The sequence below is a fragment of the Pezoporus occidentalis genome, unplaced genomic scaffold, assembly GCF_034315485.1.
Source record: "Pezoporus occidentalis ecotype Australia unplaced genomic scaffold, CSIRO_AGI_Poc_V1 ctg22, whole genome shotgun sequence".
Lineage (NCBI taxonomy): Eukaryota > Metazoa > Chordata > Aves > Psittaciformes > Psittacidae > Pezoporus > Pezoporus occidentalis.
Genome location: NW_026914072.1, coordinates 1,828,676 through 1,849,437, shown reverse-complemented (window position 1 = coordinate 1,849,437; position 20,762 = coordinate 1,828,676). Strand labels below are relative to the sequence as shown.

The window sequence follows — 20,762 nt, the reverse complement described above, 5'->3', positions numbered from 1 at the left end:
TGATGCAACTCAGGCTCCACAGGAGCTGTGTGCACAGTGAGCCGTGCCTCTGCGCCAATAAAATATTGCTGCAAGTATTTCATTTCTTTCAGTGTTTCTCTGCAGCCTGAACAGCTATACAGCTGCCTCTGATATCTCGCAACAGAGACGGAGGCTTGCAGGATCAAGTGAGGAACAGTGCTACCTTTAATTATTTATATCCAAATCCAAGTCCTGTGCACAGCATGACTAATTTGGCTGCAAAGCAGCAGCACAGGTCACATGCTGATCCCAGCCTCCTGGGCCTGCAGCAGCAGCACTGAAGCTGTTCTGCCACTGTGCTCTTTGTAATCATGAATCCATTTTCAAAAGCCCTCAACTTAAAAGAGCACTAGTATGGATACAGGGAGAGTCTAGGGAGATCCACAGCTGGATTTGTTGATTCAGGCATTAGCTCTGCTGACATCATTGGTGCCCAGGGAGAAAGTGGGCAGGGTTTTCATTTTATGTGGAAATAGCTGATCAGCTACTGCAGCGTAACATCTAAGAAGTGCCTGAATTTTTATCTTACTCCGAGATGAGCATTTTAGCAGGGAAATGCTCTTTGGCAGCTGTTTCACTTGCAAGTCTAGCTCCGATTGGTTTTATTGCTACTATAAAAATTACACAAAACATAAAAACTTTGACAGATACCTTTGTGTCTGCCTTGAGACTTTTTATAAACCCAATTTTATGTATGCCCCATCCCTGGCAGTGTTCAAGGCCAGGTTGCACAAGGCTTTGAGTAACCTGGTATAGTGGAAGTTGTCCCTGCCTGTGGCAAGGGGTTGAAACAGGATGAGCTTTAAGGTCCCTTCCAATCCAAACCATTTCGTGAGTCTATGACTTTTTGCTACTTAGTGTGGAACATTTATAATCCTGCCTTCACTATAGCTCAGGTCATTTGTAACTGCTATTTAATTTTTAACTAGGCAACAACTCATTAATTCTACTTAGTGTCTACAGTCCTTATTTGTGGTACAATATTCTGAGGCAATATGCTGATAATAGCACAGACTGAGCGAGTTTGTGGTACACAGAAGACACAGGTCTAAGATTACTTCAGGCTGGCTTTGGTAAATTAATCAGTGGAGAAGTCTCCTGAGGTTTACACACAGTAACACAAACAAACAGCCCTATAGTCATGTATTTTGCATAACAGAAAGAAATCCTATCGCTGTTACACCTTGTTTCTTGCACGTTTTGCATGTGGTCAGTAGTTAATGTTTAATGTACATCTAAAGCAGCGTGTTCACAGGGAGCTGTAAGAAATTGTTCTGAGCTAATTGTAAATAAGCAATTTGCCAGCACAGCTGGTTTGCAATTGAAACATGACAAACATCTAAACATGACAAACTGTAGCAGCCATCAGCCATGCCACAGCAGCTCCTCCGGAGTGCCTGAAAAATGGGGATTTCTTATAAAACAATTGCCCTGTTAATAACAGCAACTACAAAACCAACAACAATAAACAATAATAATACCATCTTTACAAGTGGTTATTCCTGCTGCTCAAACAAATACAGTTTTACTAGGAACACATTTTCTTCCTTTGTTTTCCTTTCAGATACAGGCAAAATATTTAAGAAATGGTAACTAAAACACACCTCACAATTTCATGTTGCCAGAGGCAGCCGCACACACCTTACATTTCAAGCTTCAATAACAACTATAGAGTTAAGAAAAGGAATAACTTCTTATCCGCTGCCTTCTGATTTTGAAACCCACTGAAAGAAACCCAATTGTTGTATTTACATGCTGACATTTAACCTGAAAAGTAACACATGTGGCCATCTGGCACCCTGTTGATCACTCCCACATCTTCCAACTTGTGCGCTGAAATCACCAGGAGTCCCGTGTACACAAAAATCACAGGCTGGGGCACTGATGTATGAATGAGGAACACTTGAAATTATAACGCAAATGTCATGATTTACTTTTATGCAATCATGGCATTGTTGTAAAAGTCCCATGATAATAATCTAGATGTGAATTGTCTTTATTTGCACTTTGCTTATTTTGAGTGTAGCACATAACAAAGGTGTTTAAGAAGAAAACTCTGTCCTTCCTTGAAAACAACAGTTTTCATGTAAAACGAATTACTGACTGCTGAGAGCTGAAGCTTTCAGACTCCTCCAAAAAGCATAACACCAACATAAAAATCCTAAGAGCTAGCAACATCAAATACTCTTAAATGAAGGCTTCACCAAAGCCTCTTTCAATGCTGAAAGAATTTTGTCTGTTCTCACATACTAAAACAAATCTTTCTCTTCAGTCTGGGTTCAAAATTTTCACTAGAGGCTGAGTACAAGAACACTGGGGAGGAGTGCCTATAGTTGCTAAAAGGGAGCATTCTGAACCAGGTGTTGAAAGCTTTGTTCCATGCTGAATTGCTTTAGAAAAGGAGGAAAAACTTTCACTGCTGGTAAAACACAAAACTTGGGTTAAAACACGATGGTGTGGGACTTGCTAACTATATTGTCATGGCTCACACAGCAAGGGGGTTGTCTGAACACATACACCTGAAAGCAGAATTGCATTCCTTGAACCGACCAAAGTGGGTCACAACTAAAATTCAGTTTCTTCCCTCCACCCAAGGTTATGAGGCTAAAAAAGGCTGTGCTAAAAACGGTCATTGCTCTGGCTACAGGAATTGTAGATGTAGCTTTGAGCAGGAATAAGGTGATGCGTTACCCCAGCATTCAGATTTAGCAGGCTTCTTACTACAGTACTGATTCCAGTTTTTGTGTCTACATTTTTGAAAGGATATTGGAAAATTGGAAAGTGTTCAGAAAGGAGTTACAAGAATGAGTTCAGGTCTGGAAAACATCCTTTGTAGTGAATGACTAATGAAACTCCATCTACTTACTTTTTCCAAGGGAAGTTTTTCCACGACTTTGTCATAGCCTACAAGTTGCTACATGGGGAAGAAGTCTTCTGATAGATTAGATCTTGCAGAAAAGGACATTAGAAGACAGAAAGTTAAAGCTGTGCTAAAGCTAAATGAGAAACAAGGCAGAAGCAGGTAACCCTGATGGCAATGAAATATTGGCAGAATTTTCAGATGTGGTGGAATCGCAATTACTTGGGGTCTTTTTCTTAACCAAGCTAAATATATAACTAACAGGCACGCACTAGTTCAAGTAGGCTTATTGTCCAGAGAGCCATGTTACTTAGTGAGGTTCAGTGCCTATAATAATACAGAAGTAGCAAGACTAGATAAATGTAATACTAGTGAAACTGCAATATAGTGATTTATCTTATTAACCTCAATTAACCCTTTCCTTACAATTTTCTTTTCCAATGAACCCTGTGCAAAATGTGACAACAGTCAAGATTCTGCAGTGCTGTTGGCAGCCTCCCATGCTTCAACAACCTTTGTCTCATTATTTCCTCGGTACTTTCTCTGTATCTGTTCTCTTGCAGTTCAGACTCGGATCTGAACAGAGTGTCTTCCTGGGCTCTAAACCAGCTTTCCCTTTTGTACACCTTCACATGCAACTACGCTCTGACCCATGGCTCCAGGATTTAGGGTTGGTGAGCACTGCTGTAGCACATACAGACAAATAAACTTATGAATTCCAAATATATTTGCATGATTTCAAATATTATGGCACTTCAAAAATGGCACGATCACATGTGATGAACAGGAGTCCATTTACTCATTGAATTTAAAAATACAAGATCTATGTAATTTAGGGAAAGAACCCCAAGAACTTAAAACCACAATTGGAATTTATTTTTTTATTCTTTCAAGAGTAAAACTCTAATTTTGCTCTCTTTCTAAGAGCTGAAATTTATATTAACTGAATGCATTTGGAGGTGGGAGAAGCACTCAGCTTTCTGGCACCCTATCCACAGTGGTTGTGAAAGAGCATGATTAACTCATTAATAAAGCATAGCTTGTCAATGGATAGCACTGAAAATATCAAATATTAAGAGCACCCAGTGTTTGACATGCTGCTTGGAGAAGTCTCTGCCAGAGCAAGCACCAAAACAGATCCAGCTGCAACCAAAATAGAGTAAAAATAAATAATTAAACCAAGATCTTCACATTGTCTTTGGAAGAGCTCTCAGGCTCTGTGTTAAAGGTGGGGGGCAGAGGGTAGAGCACTTGTGCAATAATAACAGCTTTGGCTTACAAAAAAGCAACTCCAGCAAAAATTGCTGAGTCGAGTCTAAATCCTTCCTGCTGAGTAGAAGGAAAACAGCACCTACTGGAAACAGTGGGATTTGGGGAGGGCCAGAGCAATCTATGCTGGCATTCAGTAGTTAACATTAAGCACAGAAGGTCACTTATTAACAATACATGGGCTTTAACAACTGCTGACTGCAGAGAGGTGTGTTACTCATATGACCACATCATGCTTCCCTTCCCCCTCCTCTCCAAAGAGCGATCAAAGAGCAGAGATTCCAAATGTGAAGCAAGTTTTTCCAGCGGGAGCATCTGGGTCGCTGGCACGTTTCGCCGCGCGTTACGCTGCAGCTCAGGAATCGCATCCAGGTCTGCCACATGGTTGTGCTTGTGATGGGCAGGCCAAGCTGCTCTGGCTTCCCAGCTGCTGGGCCCTTCCACTCATTATCCAGCCTCTAGCACTAATGCCCCTGCATCAATTTGTGAAGGGCTCCTCCACAGGCACCACATGAGCTCCCTGCACCGAGAGGGTTGCGATGGGGAAAAGAAAATGGATGTCGACTTTCTTCCATATCTAATTTGTTTTGCATACATTTGCATGCTGGCCGTAGAACCGTTCACATTACAGATCCCATTTGTGAGTTGCAGATCATTTGCCAGTCAAAGCTGGCGAGTGTGCGTGTGTGTCTGTGTGTGCGGAGGGAAATCCAACATTCTAGATTATGCAATATAAATTACATGTAAAAATAGACAGAAATGAAAAAAGGCAGTAGCCACAATTGTGGCCATAGCCACAAAGGGCACAAAGACTCTCCTCTGTACCTTTTAAGACGGCTGGAGGCACATGGGGATAAATTCAGGAGGGGGTGGGAGGAGGCCACAGGCGCAAGCCATTTCTGAACACCGATTACATGGGTAAATTGCTTGTTCCAGTGTATCACAAAGAGAAAGAGCATTATTTTTCATGCCACAGCTGTTTTGAATAAGAATAGGAATAAACTTAACTATCGTCCTCATGTTACTTACCACTAATTATGGCATATATTTACATCTATAAAACAGTGAAATTTTGGGGGACATAATTTAATGCCCCTTTATTGTGTAGATTCCTTTATTTCCATCCCACATTTGAATTTCAAAAAATGTTTAAGACTTCAAAGCATCTTTAAAAGCTTGCCCTAATTATAATATGCATTACTTTCTGGAACTCCTAGTTTGCATTGCAGATTCCTGCAAATAGAGGCATTCATTTTAAACATCAATTAATATCATCCATGAATCTTCAGATGAGTTTGGGTCTTTATTTCAGAGTTGCACTGAGCTCTGACTAAGCTTTCCTCATTTTGAAAAATAGTTGCAGCTACTACAGACATTTAAAATTAAGCCAGCGGATCAGCTTTGTAGACAGCCTGACAGCCCACTGCTAATTTGTGTGAGCTGTTTTTTTTCCTGTGTCACTACTTACAAAATACCCCTCCTCCTTTATCTGTTCCTGTAGCTGCAGAAGTCAGCGTTCAGGTTGGCACAGAGTGTTTGGCAGCGTCAGAGACACAAAATCCATGGGCCACATTATTGCAAGGTGGGCTTACACTAACACTAAGAATCCTAATGGAAGAACAGGGAATTGCTGGGTATGCTCAAGTGGAAGAGGAGAGTTTACAGGTCATGGAAGGAGGGGCTGGCCACTTGGGAGGAATGCAAGGCTGCTGCTAGAGGATGTAGGAAGGCAGCTAGGAGGACTAAGGCTTCCTTAGAATTAAACCTGGCGAGAAGGGTCAAGGACAGCAAAAAGAGCTTTTTCAAATACACGGCAGACAAAACTAACACCAGAGGCAACGTAGGCCCACTGATGAACGGGATGGGTGCCCTGGTGACAGAAGATACAGAGATGGCGGAGTTACTGAATGCCTTATTTGTCTCTGTCTACTCTGCTGCAGGCAGTCCTGAAGAGCCCTGTACCCCTGAGACCTTAGATGAAGTCAGGTCGACGGAGCGGTTTGCCTTAGTCGATGAGGAATGGGTTAGAGATCAGTTGAGCAATCTGGACATCCATAAATCCATGGGTCCAGATGGGATGCACCCGCGGGTGCTGAGGGAACTGGCGGAAGTCATTGCTAGACCACTCTCCATCATCTTTACCAAGTCTTGGGAAACGGGAGAGGTGCCTGAGGACTGGAGGAAAGCAAATGTCACTCCAGTCTTCAAAAAGGGCAAGAAGGAGGACCCGGGTAACTATAGACCGGTCAGCCTCACCTCCATCCCTGGGAAAGTGATGGAACACCTTGTCCTTGGTGCCATCTTAAGGCATATCAAGGATAAGAGGGTTATGAGGGGCAGTCAGCATGGCTTCACCAAGGGGAAATCATGTTTGACCAATCTCTTAGCCTTTTATGAGGAAATAACACGGTGGATGGATGATGGCAGAGCGGTGGATGTGGTCTACCTTGACTTCAGCAAAGCATTTGACACAGTCTCCCACAGCATCCTCACAGCTAAATTGAGGAAGTGTGGACTGGATGATCAGGTAGTGAGGTGGACTGTGAACTGGCTGAAGGAGAGAAGCCAGAGAGTTGTAGTCTATGGGGCTGAGTCTAGTTGGAGGCCTGTAACTAGTGGAGTGCCTCAAGGGTCAGTACTGGGACCAGTATTATTTAATATATTCATCAATGATTTGGATGAGGGAATTGAGTGTACTATCAGCAAGTTTGCTGATGACACTAAGCTGGGAGGAGTGGCTGACACGCCAGAAGGCTGTGCTGCCATCCAGCGAGACCTGGACAGGCTGGAGTGGTGGGCAGGGAATAACTTAATGAAATATAACAAGGGGAAGTGTAGAGTCCTGCATCTGGGCAGGAACAACCCCAGGTTCCAGTATAGGTTGGGAAGCGACCTGTTAGAGAGCAGTGTAGGGGAGAGGGACCTGGGGGTCCTAGTGGACAACAGGATGACCATGAGCCAACACTGTGCCCTTGTGGCTAAGAAGGCCAATGGCATCCTGGGGTGTATTAGAAGGGGGGTGGTTAGTAGGTCGAGAGAGGTCCTCCTTCCCCTCTACTCTGCCCTGGTGAGGCCCCATCTGGATTATTGTGCCCAGTTCTGGGCCCCTCAGTTCAAGAAGGACAGGGAGCTGCTGGAGAGAGTCCAGCGCAGGGCAATGAAGATGATTAAGGGAGTGGAGCATCTCCCTTATGAGGAAAGACTGAGGGAGCTGGGTCTCTATAGTTTGGAGAAGAGGAGACTGAGGGGTGACCTTATAAGTGTCTATAAATATATAAAGGGGGAGTGTCAGGAGGATGGAGCCAGGCTCTACTCAGTGGCAAACAAAGATAGGACAAGGGGTAATGGGTACAAACTGGAACACAAGAGGGTCCACTTAAACTTGAGAAGAAACTTCTTCTCAGTGAGGGTGACGGAACACTGGAACAGGCTGCCCAGGGAGGTTATGGAGTCTCCTTCCCTGGAGACATTCAAAACCCGCCTGGACACATTCCTGTGTAACATTATCTAGGTGTTCCTGCTCCGGCAGGGGGATTGGACTAGATGATCTTTGGAGGTCCCTTCCAATCTCTAGCATACTGTGATACTGTGTAACAGACCCACTGTTCGATACTGTGAGTTACATTGAAATGTTATGCAAAAAGAGAGTCCCTGCCTCGGAATTTGCAATTGGGGATTGAGGCAAAACATGAGAGAGAAATAGCTAGCTAACTCAGAATAATTTGCAGTGGGCAGATACACACTGCTGAACTGATGTTAAAGGTGCAGGTGCTCCTAATAGTGAAAAGTGTTTGCTGGATGAACTAGAGCTAAACAAGGGCAAGTTACAGAGCTGCCAAAGCTAGCAGGGACCAAAGGTAGACAGAGAGTCATGCCTTCCTAGGGCAATTCCCTTGCTGGAGTCAATGGAGATGTATGTGATCATACCAGCAGGGTCAAAATGAAGGCGCTTGTTGGGGATGTGGCTAAGAAATACTGGATTCAGAAGGGAGGTGGGGTGAGTGGGACAGACATGCCATAAACCTCCTGCAAGAGAAAGCAGAGAGCCAGGGAAGGCAGAGTGCTGGGCAATCAGCACTGTGATTCCAAAAGGCAAGGCCAGCAATAATGTTTAAGAGGTAAAGCTGGAGATGCAATCTATCATTTAGTTTGAAGTCTTTCAGGAGGCCTAAGTGTATTATTTAGTAATAGAAAAGTTAAGAATAGTAGTGAGCAATCAGTGGAGACTGCATTAGATATCGATATGGGTAGAACTTCAATCAATATAAGAAACCAAAAGAGGCAACATGTGCTGCTTTAGCTTTTAGATAGGCTAATCAGAACTTCAAGGACCAGAAAACTTTAGGGCATTTCTGAAGTCACAAAAACAGTTTAAAGTACAAACTAACCAACAGGCATGTTGACTTTACTAAGATTAAGATTAGATGGCATGAATCGTACCCAAATGTTTTACATAGATTGGGCTTATTTTGGTAGCTACAAAGGTAACAGGAGCAGGACTGTGCACTCAGCCTGCGCCCAGGGAAAGGCTTCATCTGCAGATACTCTGCAGCCTTGTCTGAGTTCCATGTCAGTGTTCTAGGAAATACCTTTTGCATTCAAGAACATTTATTTCTGTTCTCATTTTATACCCCTGTAATCTCTGGTTTCATATCACTGTCACACAAATTTCCTGTGCCATATCGTTAGTACGTTGTTCCTTATTTACTCACTGTACTGAGTGCACAACATACCAAGTAAAGCTCCTTCTGTCTATTACAGTGAAAGCCTGTCTCTGGGGTGATTTCCTTGAAAACTCTGGTTCCCAGTGACTACGCAGGATAAACAGAAGAGTCACTGCATTCAAGGTGCAAGACAAGGACCAGAAATTACTTTGCAGGGCTGTGGGGTTAGTTGGGTGAGGTGCTGTAAAAGGAGAATTCTCTTCTTTTATAACTCCTGCCCTGTTAGGTAGGAAGAGGCCCAAAATTGTGACGTCCAGATGTGTCACCAGGACTGAGGCCAGAAGCTCACCCATTCCTAGTACCAGGCTGCGTTTCACAAGAGATACAATCTGTCTGAAACAATAAACCTCTGCAAACCAAAGCAATGCTTTGCTTTGTACTCCATACCTGTGATGCTTTGCAAAGTCAACTCTACAATTGCCAAATGTTTTATTGCAAGATCTCAGACCTTTCCCTCTTACTTTTTTTTAATCAAACCTTATTACCTTCATCACAGGAAAAAGCATGCTGCTGAGAAGCCTCAAGCAGAGCTAAAGGGGAAAGAACAAGAGGACTACTCTCCAGCTACCAGAGCTAAGCCACTTTCTGCCTTAGTTAACTCAATGCAAGTGCTTGTCTCTGGTCTTATTGTTTCCCATCTTTCCTTTCCACACTAGACTTAATGTCTAAACAAAAAAAAAACCTTCATGCTGCCTCCAGCAACATTCTGACTTCTCTTAATATCCATTTACAGGCTTACAGCCCTGCTGGCACCAAATCCTCACCTTTGCTTTCAAACGTACACATGCTGCAACACCTGCCTTCTTTCCTTCTCTGGTTTCCCTTGACTTCTTTCACTCATAGTCCCTGGTTTTCTTTTGTAAATTCTCTTTACAGTGCTTGCTCACCTGTACTTAATTTATGTGACACAAATTCATGTTCTTCTTTTACTCCTGTTTACTCCCTTACCAAAATGGGAGGCTGTCACTGGACACTGATGCTGAGATGCACTAGCTTACAGCACTGAGCAAACTATAGAAGGTTAAATGATAATGAAGGGAGAAAACAACAGAAAGGATGGGAAAGGGGAAATGGTTAAATAAAGGGTGAGAGAGGGTGTTGTGAGTAAGCAACAACCACACCACATGAACAGAACATGGGAAAAATTGAACTTTCAGAGTAGGAGGAGGTAGCGGATCATAAGGAGAGATGGATTCTGACTCAGAAGTAGATACTTAATTCAAAAAGACAAGAATACAAAAAAATCTATTTCCATATTAATAAACTTGACGTTGCTGATAGGGTCAACACCACTGTCAGCAACCTTTGTCAGCTTTACACTGGAAATAGGTGGCTGTTTAGAATAGTTTCTCAACACTCCCCATAAATATGGGAACAACACCCTTTTTTCTAAAAAAATACCCTATCGGGGTAAAAGAAATGAAGGACAGTGAGCTGACAGCTTAGGATCTCATTATCATGACTCATTACACAACCTTCCTCTGATTTTCCTATATGTATTTCTAGACGGGGAGCACTGGTGTGAAGTTTATTCCTAAAAGGGCATTCATTGTGACACCCAAACACTGCCCCTGGCACCTTCCCTTTGCTCACTCAATGAAAGAGAAAATCCACTGGCCTATTTTAAGGTCATATATCAGGAAGACATTCTCACCACATTTTTAATGTGTAACTCAGAAGGATGTTAGCACTGTATGGATTTTAGTCTCTAAGTTAATACAACACAGAATTAAAAGACCATTATATTGGAAGGCACTGTGAGGTTAGGAAATGTTGAAGTTGCCTCCCAACCTGACTGCTGAACTGCATCATGATAGAGTCTTTAGCTACACGACTGCACACTCACCCTCTGAGCATCTATAAAATACTTATTATGCAGCGTGGCCCAGTCCCTGTTCCCTTGCATGCTACTCAAAACCTGTGCTGAACAGAGAATTACTAATTTTATAAAGGTTTTCTTCATGGCATTACCTTGATTTTTATAAACGGCTGTAAGTGTTTTTGTCAGTGATCACCTCAGCTGAAGGGATGGTATCACCCCCATATTACAGAGGTGGAACTGAGGCAAGAGTGTTAAAGGTGCGCACTGCTTGTAGGAGGTCAAGCAGAGAACGCTGTGCATGAATTTTCAAAGTCATGAGTACAACATGGACCTTAACGATCCAAAGAAGATCCCTGCTGTCTTTAGATACATCTTTGAGCATTCAGCATGCCTGAAAATCAGTTTCCACATTGAGAAAAAGCAGACTATACAACATCAGTACACATCTGTACTGCAGATCTCTGCTGCTTCCATGTCTAATATAAAGTGAGGCTTATCACTGTCTGTGGGAACTGAGAACAGACAAGTGACACTTATTTTTGCCCATGGGTTTAGCAAACATTTATTACACAACGAGGATTGGTGAAATGATGGTCCTCAGTTCAAGCCCAAGTTTTGCATGTATTTAGTCCTCCAAAGTCTATTCCTCTGTAGACAGGTTTCTTCTGCCCTCACGCTTGTCCTGTTCCCACCTCTCATACCTGTTTCTGCTGCATGCTTCCACCCCTATGTATCCCTGCAGACTCCTCATCCCAAATGCTCCCTCTTCCTCCTGCTTTCTGACTCTACACGCTCACCTGCTTTTACCATGCTCCTGGTACCTGCTATATTTCAGCTTCAGTTTTGCGCTACCTTCTGTTTCTGCCCCCCTTCCTCAGCCAGCCCTCAAATGCTTGGTCTACAGCTCCTATGCACAGTTTTAAGCCCCATGATTTTCTCAGAGGATTTCTTCCGCAGTCCAGCACAGCTCCTTCTACACCCATATTTGGGAAAACAGAGCCCTCCTCATTCCCAGTTCCCAGTTCCAAAAAATCTGGAGCCACAGAAACTCTTGGCAAATATGAAGTCTGGGCTACGTACAAGGTGGAGGGTATTTCAGGTCACAGAGAAACGTTAACTGAAAGCAATAAACACAAAGAAACCTGACCATAAGCAGTGACTCCAGACCAACCTTTCCTGGTTTCAGCCTTGACCTGTCCACCCTGTAATTAAACCTAAATATGCCCAGGTTTTCAAAGACAAATTTAAAATACTTAGATGATAACTGTTGCTATGAAAAGGAGCATACCACCAAAAATACTCCAACTGGAAAAAGCTTTAACATAAGTACAAGGTCCAGTCTGGAGATGTGATGAACCTTTTGGATGAACCTTTATCATCACTAACATGAGATTTTGTACATATAATAAGAAGAATCTGATGTGTCAATGAAATTTAGCACGACTGGATCAATATACAACATCTCAGCCTTCCATTCAATTTCTTTTTTTACTCTAACTCACAACTGATATGAACAGATACATTTGGAGCAGAGTCCCACGGCTGACTAACAGAAAGGCAACGGTAAAGCAGGTGTGCTCTAGCAACCAGAAACTGTTTAAGAAATATCCTGGAACCCTTCCAGGCTCACAGTTGTCCTGGTGCTCACTCAGATCAAATCCTGCTTAGTCTTATCTGCATAAGCGTGGACTGATTGCAGGACTGATGCTTGTATTATCTGCATTTGGCAAGGATTTAACATCTGATTCACCAAAAAGCAGTCTCAATTCCTGCAGCTTTCCCATTTTCCTTGGACCACTAGATGGCAGTTCCCCATTTCCAGCCCAGGGCGCTCAGTACCTGTTTGCTCCTGCCCAGCAGCTGCGTCAAGCACAGCTGAGGCACGCATCTGCCTTTGCATGCTGTCTGCAACACAGACTTCTTGTGGAGCTGTCAACAAGAGTGGCTCTGGGCCAGTGTTCTACCTGAATGATATACAGCTTTGCACTTTTAAATGACAACCAAAGAAATTTCCACAGGCACCCTGAAGGGTGCTAACACAGGCCTTAGCAATGAGACAGGTTCTCCATGTCATGTGTTACTCACCCAGAATTTTACGAGGAAGAAAGCATTTTGGGGCCCCTTCCCAAACAGTTCCTTCAGACCGCCCTTCTTCTCAGGGAATTTGTCATAAATCTGACGAATGTCCACTGACTCAAGCAACGGGTCGCTGTAAGAATGGTTAGCGTGTCCAATGTGTACGAAGAGGTGTTTATTGTACTGCAAGAAAGAAACAGGAAAATCAGTGCTGTACAAAAAGAACAGAGGTTGATTTTGGCATGGGTCTGTCTGTGCTCCTGTGGAGGGTAGCGTGCTTTGAGGGATTAAATGACTCAGACATTACTCCTGGGACTATGATTTTTCTGCAGTATGATTTCCATGAGCAGCTTTAGTGACTGTGTCCTAGCCCCTTGTGAACAAGAATCAACATCAAAAACCCATGTCTCCACTGCAAAACCAGAAAACATGGTCATCTTCAAGAGAGTAGCGCACGCAGAAAGACCCAGTGGCAGCATGGTGATAAAGAGCCCTTTGCAAAGCATAAGAAGATGAATATGCTCACCAGAAAAGCCTCTTTCTCCTTCTTTAAACCATGCCTTTTAATGTCCCATCTCCTCAGAGCCTGAATTTCTGCTAGTGCCACAGAGCCCACACATACACACCTCCTGTTTGTCGATTAAAAAAGCCCAGCCTCAAACTATAGCATAGGCTAATGCCACTTAACTAATAGAAATGGAAGGGATTTTCCTTTAACTGCAGAATGACAATAACAAGAATGTCAGCTACCCTGTGTTGCCGTTAATGTAGAAGTCGTCCTCATTATGTGTTCTCCAGTATTTTGACCCATGTAATATTAAAGAGCCAAACTTTTACCACTTCCCTCGGGAGCTAGCTCCATGGATGACCATCTCTGCCAAAACACATTCAGCTTCAATTTCCTATTTCCTAACTTCATCCCATCACACCTCATTATAATCACAGCAATCGCCTCAGCAACCCCTTCCCTGCCTGGGGGAAATCCGTGGCCTGGTGCAATCCACAGCAGCTCCTCGCTGAACCCAACACGCACTTTTAGGGGCTGCCGTTTCTCCAAGAGGAGAGCACCTCTCAGCACCTGAAACGGAAGCAGAAGGACGAACCCCAAAGACCCTCCGGCAGTCAGTCAGCAGCTCACAGTGTCAGGTGAGCAGAGTGAAGGAGCTCAAGAGTGCCAGGATTGAACACTGGTGTTTTTAACCATGCAGATCACAAAACATTTTGCTAACTTAATTAAAGGAAAGCTGATACATAGTCACTGAACACTAGAAAACCCTGTCATATTGAACAGATGCTGTATAAAGGGGCAATTCCCAACAGCTAAGCACAGATAAAATATTTAAAAGCCCCAAGCAGACCTCATTTAAGCTGTTTTGTTTACAATATACCTGCTGAATGAACAAATTGAAATGACAAATCTAAATTAATTGGACAACCACTCAAAGCCTTCTTTTGGTGTAAGCAGAGTCTTCCCCAGCAGATGTCCAAAACTCTGGGGAAAAGGAAATGGTCTGGCTAGATTTCTGCACTTAGGAAATTAAAACTGAAATCTATTTAAAAATCATCCAGTACAGTGAAATCAGAATTTAGAATCAGAGATCACTCATCTGTGTATGGGCCAAAAATGAGATCTAGTCTGTGCTTTTTTTACAGGGTTGTATTTCTGTTTTAATTCTGTGGAAGGAAAAAGGGAAGTGTAACACTTTACTAAGGTGTTTGCACAAGCCAGTCCCAAGTCTGACAGCGCCAGTTCCACAGATTTTCCTTGTAGCCCTCTTCAACAAGAGTACCAGCCAAGCTGCTCCTGTGCATAAGTGGAAAACTTGCCCAGCCTTTAGTTAGTGCAGGTAGAGCCCAAAAGGGGCAGAAATGATCCAAAGAAGCTGTTTTTGCCTTGAAGAGGAAAACAGGCATGGCAGAGAAATAAATGGGCAGTGACAAGCTGAATGCATGCATACAGGAGTGTGCCCATGACTGTGTGCCAGCTAGCCCTCACCCAGCACTGCTTTAGCTTGCAGCACACTGATCACTTAGACACCATTAGGAAATAGTACTGGTTGCAACCATGAGCTCCTACCATAACAGTGTCTGTGGTCAGATTTAACATGTTACTTTACCCAGTAGTGGCAAAAGTGATATGAGGAAGCACCACGGCTCCAGCTTTTGGGTTCTGGACCCTGTTGTCACATATTCAGCTGGCAGTACTATGAGTAAAGAGCTAGAAGTCATGCTGAACATTTCTTATGTCTCTTACTGACAACTGAAAAACTTAGTAAAATATATCAGGGTCCCCTATAGCTGGAACTGCCAGGAACACAAGAAAGGGAGTTCAGAAACCTGCTCCTGTCACTCTCCTTAACAATCAGGGGCAAAGTGCAGGAGGACAGGGCACAGACCAGGTCACTGAACTTGGCTATGGACAGAAGCCTATCTGAGAGCAGGCAAACACCTCCATTTTTCAAGGAGAATGATGAGAATTCCCCAGTAGAGATAAGCACTTCAGTCTCCTCTGAAAAATTACCCACCACCCCACCCCCCCCGCACAGCACCTTTCTAACCTGCCTAGGAGTGCCTAGCTGTGCTCTCCCCAGGGATGTAAGATGCCCCAAAGCCTCTCATTCAGAGTAAGGGCTTGAAAAAACATTCCAACCATTAGTGACCAGGTTATTATTTAATTTGGGATTGTTTCCTCTCAGCCTTCTCTGCTGAGTTGTTCCAGGTTGTTAAAATAGCCACATTTCTATAGGAACAGAACTGAGGGCTCATGTTCTCTGGCACCCTGGGAAGTATCCTCCCCAGAAGGGTGCTTCTCTCCCATTCCCAAAGGTGGCTGGGGAGTGAAGGAGAAAGGGAGAGCTCTATCTGGCCGCTGCAAATTCCCAAGACAATTCATGTACCTTTTCTGCAAACCAGGAAAACACACAAATTACTCAGTATCCCGAACTTTGGTAAAAGCAAACACATTTATAGGAACATGAAGCATGAAGTCTTAATGCTGTTTAAATGTAAAAACAAAGTTAAAGGCAGCTGTAAAGCTACGACAGTTGTCTGTGAAGCTCGCCAAAGCACCAGATGCTGCTGGAGCAAAATTTCCGAGCGGGTACAGCAGGACAGATGGTATGACATCACCTGACAACATTCTTAGGACAGAAATGTTTATTTTGATACTGCAGTGTGTGATTATTTTCTCCTTATGTTGCTGCAATTCCTATGCTAAGTACAATCATTACTAACCTAATTAGATGTGGCATATTTCTATGAACTAACAAATGATAATCTAATATTCAGAGCAGGGTAAATCGATACAGAAATGATCCCTACTGGTTTTATACAAACATATTCCATGACAGGAATTAATGCACAGATAAAAGCAAAGAAGCTAAGTTTTATGCTCATATTTTTGAGCCAATTAGTGCCTGAAAGCTTAAAAAAATCCTCATTATATTGTGAATTCACTGTTATTTTAGACTGAGTATTCCAGAGCCACTGAAGTATATTAGGTGCTGAGGAATTTACTCACACGACAGCATTTAAAGGATTTGCATCTGGCATTGGGGTATTAATGTGCTTTAGGTGCTGCAAACCATCACAGGTCAAATCCTGTATTTCCTGAGGATAAAAACTGCAGAAAAATACAAAGAACATTTTCAGCTGCCTTCAGCATCTGCATTACACGACATGCCCTGGAGATGGCCACCTCTTACTGAGCTCCTTTCCTTAAAGAAATTCTAACTATGCAAAGAATGCAGTAAAGCCATGAAATATGACTGTTGTCAAATAATACCACAAGAAAAAATTATAATCCATTTAGGAATTTAAAAGAACCAAGACAAATTGCCAATGGCAGGGGATGCAAGCATTTAAGCTGGTGCAGAACAAAGGCAAACCACCTACATTTGTTTTATCAGCCAGAATATGTATTTGTAACAGTTCCTCATCAATTTTGCACTTACATTCTAAGGCAACAGCCTTTCCAGTGCATGAAATGCAGGTTTGTGAATTGCTACAGCTCCCTTTGCACATTCCTGTGCTTCCCCATGCTTGTAGAGCTAACACCAAGCCTTGACAAGCCTGTATAGGACCAAGTTCTTTATTAAACAGAGGTGGCTAAAGTGCAGATGTGAAGCCAACCCTTTCACACTGCTCAAGTGCCTGGCACTGGGCAGTGATTCCATCTGTACCTCCACAGAGCAGTCCAACCCATCTTTTAAGTAGGTACTGCTGCCTGCGCAGCTACTGCACTTTTGGAGGGAAACAGGAGCCAGGTGGGGTGGGCTGATTGCAAACAATCACTGCTGTATCATCAGCCTGCGTGTGGCTCTGACCTGTGGCCAGCCTCAGCTCTGCTGTCTCGCTCTATCTGGTAAATCTGGAGGTCTTTAATTTCCTGCTGATGCAAGAAAATCACTTGGTCTGACAACAATTTCTCCTATTTCTACCACAACACTGGTAAGTGAATATTCCATTCCTGTTGCTGTCATCTGCCACTAAACCAGACTGGAAGTTATATTTGTAACATTTCAAAGCTATAACTGGAGCCTGTAGCAACTTCTGCCAGTGAGATTTTTAATGTTTTCATGTGAAATGTTAATTGAACTTTCTGTGCTTGTATGCTAAGATACAACTGCAAGGTCAGCCCACTCTTTTGAGGATCTCCATCCATTCAGACTCCTGCCTGGGTCTGCTCAGGAAATGAATCAGGAATGTGAAGTAAAAGATCTTTGGCTATGTTATGGTTGCAGAAACAGGGAGGTAGGTGATGAATGAGGGCAGTTCTCAGCCCTGACAAATTAATGTTGCCCAACACTTCCCAGCTAATGCTACAGGAGTCCCAGTATGAAGCTGGGACTTGCTGGTTGAGCAAGGTGCTCGCACAACATTTTCATCAGCTTTCCTGTAACAGTGAAGAGGAATCCTTCAGTTCTGGCCTGTCTGATTTGAGACCCTGCAGTCCCAATTCCAGAATTGCTGAGTGCTCAGATGGGAAAATTATGCCTGAATATAGGAAGTCCTCAATAATGCTAAGTATTCTGCAAAATCAGGCTCATGACAAATCAAAGGGGACCCTCAAAATCAGTGGCCCATTCATTCTTTTGCACCTGAACTTCTTGGTTTGTCAAATGTGAGTAATAATGCTCCTTCATCTAAAAAATGACTGCACTAATACATCTGTGAAATGCAAATGGGGGAATTACAAATTCTGTTTGGAGGAGAGGTTACAGAGTGCAGAGTGAGCAGGGCACAGGGCCACGCATTTCAACACCAGAAGAAAACAAACTACTGAATCGTTGCTTATCAAAGAAGGGCCATCTACACTGAATGAAGCAGAAACAAATAAATGGGAGCATGTAATTAACTGCTGCATTGTAGAGGACAGCTCCCAACTTTGGAGAGCTTGACTTTGCAGCCCAGCTGAACAGTTCTAGGGTGGGTGTAGCAGGGAGGCTGCAATGGAACAAGATGGACAATGTGGGGCAGTGGCACTGCCAGGTGTAAAGTCACTGGGGTGAACACAAGGGTTCAGTACACAGGCAGGGAAGGGGAGATGAACAGTCATAGCACCCACTCAGCCAGTGCCAGCCCAACCCACACACCTCCCAGCTCCTCCTCCCTATGGACATGGCACAGTGCAAGGCTGTGGGAGGTAGCTGGCCCCCCACTGTGGTGACCCCCTGATTTTACCTCTCCTGGGCTCATTGCAGGGGCTGTGCACCCAGGCTCTGCACCAGCAACCCCACAGCCTCACACGCTTGCTCCTTCCCTCCTCCTTGTTTTCACATCTCCCTGGTGAGGAACCTGCCCCTACCCTGGTTGCTTCCAGTGCTTGGGCTGTGTGAGCGCACAGGCTGGGACATAGGCAGGGCTGCGGTACTGGCCTCATTGCTGCTGGCACCAGCGCTCTCCTTCAGTTATGTAAAATCAGCACTTTCAATTTTGCTGAGAGACTTCAAGCAGCAACGGTGGGGTTTGAAGAAAGGGAGAGACCATCTGCGAAGGCAGCAGCAAGAGCAGTGAGGCCCCAGAAGTCTTTCCCCACAACATCAGCACTCAACATGGGCCAACTTCAAGGAATAAACTCGTCTCAGTCTCTCTGCCCATATTTTCACCCTGGGACCTAAGCCCTGGACCCCACATCTGGGCTGGGGCCTCCTGCCACATCTCCATGGGGTTCCCCAGGAACGTGGCTGGGCAAGAGCTCTGCTGCGATTCCAAGATTGGAGCCTGTGTCAGTACTGGACCCCCTTGAAGTCGTTTCTTGGCACCTGTAACTACAGACACCTGAGTATGAACACTTCACAGAGGAGGACATTCGCTTCCCAGGGCCAGTTGCTCTTCAGCACTGCAAAATAAATGACCCTTGCATTCAGACAGTTTGCCACTCCAAGATGTTCATCCTAATGTGGGTTTGCTTCCTCGTCCTTTCACATTACTAAGATGCTAAACTGAAGGCTTCCTTACGACCAAAATGCTGAACTGCTTTTTATACTGTTAACAGGGAATACAGAAAGGATAAAAGATGTTTGTAACAATGGATACTGTTCAAAGATGGAGGGCTTCTTTTGAAAGGATCTCATCTATTTTTCATCACTTAGGTGGTTTGATTAACTTTGGTGAATTTTACTGCATTTGGCTAATGACAGCAGCCTGGTTTTATGGCCCTTGAGCAATTGCTTTCACTTTCTGGTTCTCAGGCACAATTCTCCCTGGGCTCGCAAAGCCCTTTTACAACAACAATAAAACCTGAATTAAAACATAAAGAATATTTTATTTCTTCACCACTTTCTAAAATACATTTTGAAATCTGGACCTAACACAATCTGATGCTTTAGATAGGTGGATTAATACTGAAAATGCCCATCAGACATGGTCTTTATAGCCCTATACAGATATTTTAGACAAAAGCTGTCTGAAGTGCTTGCACTTAAAATGGATGTGGCAGCAAGAGTGAGAAACCTCGAAGAGGAAGAGAAGAAATGGCTGTTTTTGTTGGGTGGTGCAGGGTTTTTTCCTGATCGAAAAGGCAGCTTGAACATCTATACAATAAAACAACTGGAATTATCATCATTTCAGAGTTAGAGTCTTCGCATTTTATAGCTACTTGTGTAACAATCAATTGCCTAGATCCCTTCTCATCTGCTTGCATACTCAGTTTATATTTGTTAGGGAACACGGGATTACTTGGTTTAAGCATTTGTCCTGAGCTTTCACAGAACCACTGCAGTAAAACTGGAAAGCCTTCATTAAGGAAAACCTGTCTTGAAAGCAACAGTATAGGCATATAGGGTAAGCAAAAAGGTAACTGAAATGATGGTGCTTGCACCTACGTGTACAGCTTCTCTGCACCATTTAGGAATTGTACTTGACCACAAAATGCCACAAAAGGAAAATGCAGCTTGACATTTGAAAACTGAATTGATTTTCATGTAAAAGGAGAAGCAATTTGATCCATCCTTAACGGCAGAGTCAGTATTCCAAGGTTTTGCAACTGTGCCATCTTGTCTCCCGGTCTATCTCCTGCCATTCAGTCACAGTACGGGCTGCTTACTGTTTCCTTGCTATAATTTTTTCTTTTGTAAAGAGAACAAGTTTGTGGTTAGACAGGGGAAAGAAGTCAATAGCCCTCCACAAGGGCTCTAAGGAGCACATTTCCGACTCACTAGAATGCCCACTCTGAATTAACATAACTGCCTGACACGGAGTGGCTTTTGTACTTTTACAAACCAACTGCCATTGGAAGAACCCGAGAAATGTTTAACAGTGAATAATTCCCTGTGGATTCACCTTTGTGCCCGTGCACAGCCCCATTGAAGGTGCTGTGAGTTACCATGGGCAGGCAGACCTAAATTTCTAATTGCTGTACAGGAATACAGACTTCAAGAGGCCTCCCAGGATCATCAAGTCCTGGCCCCAGGTGCCATGTCAAAGAAGCCTTTCTCAGCAAACCTCCAGGTTGCATTTTAAGGTGGTATTGGTCTATTTGCCCCACTGC

The 20,762-nt window shown here is 43.6% G+C and overlaps 1 protein-coding gene across 9 annotated transcripts in view; it reads right to left on the bottom strand.

Moving 5' to 3' along the window:
- Positions 1-20,762, bottom strand: part of TEAD1 (TEA domain transcription factor 1) — a 165,078-nt gene that overhangs the window by 8,723 nt on the left and 135,593 nt on the right. For all 9 annotated transcript variants that reach the window (XM_062620189.1, XM_062620196.1, XM_062620193.1 and 6 more), the window contains one exon: positions 12,782-12,955. In XM_062620189.1, the coding sequence (XP_062476173.1) occupies positions 12,782-12,955 (174 nt within the window). The remainder of the gene's footprint in view (positions 1-12,781; positions 12,956-20,762) is intronic.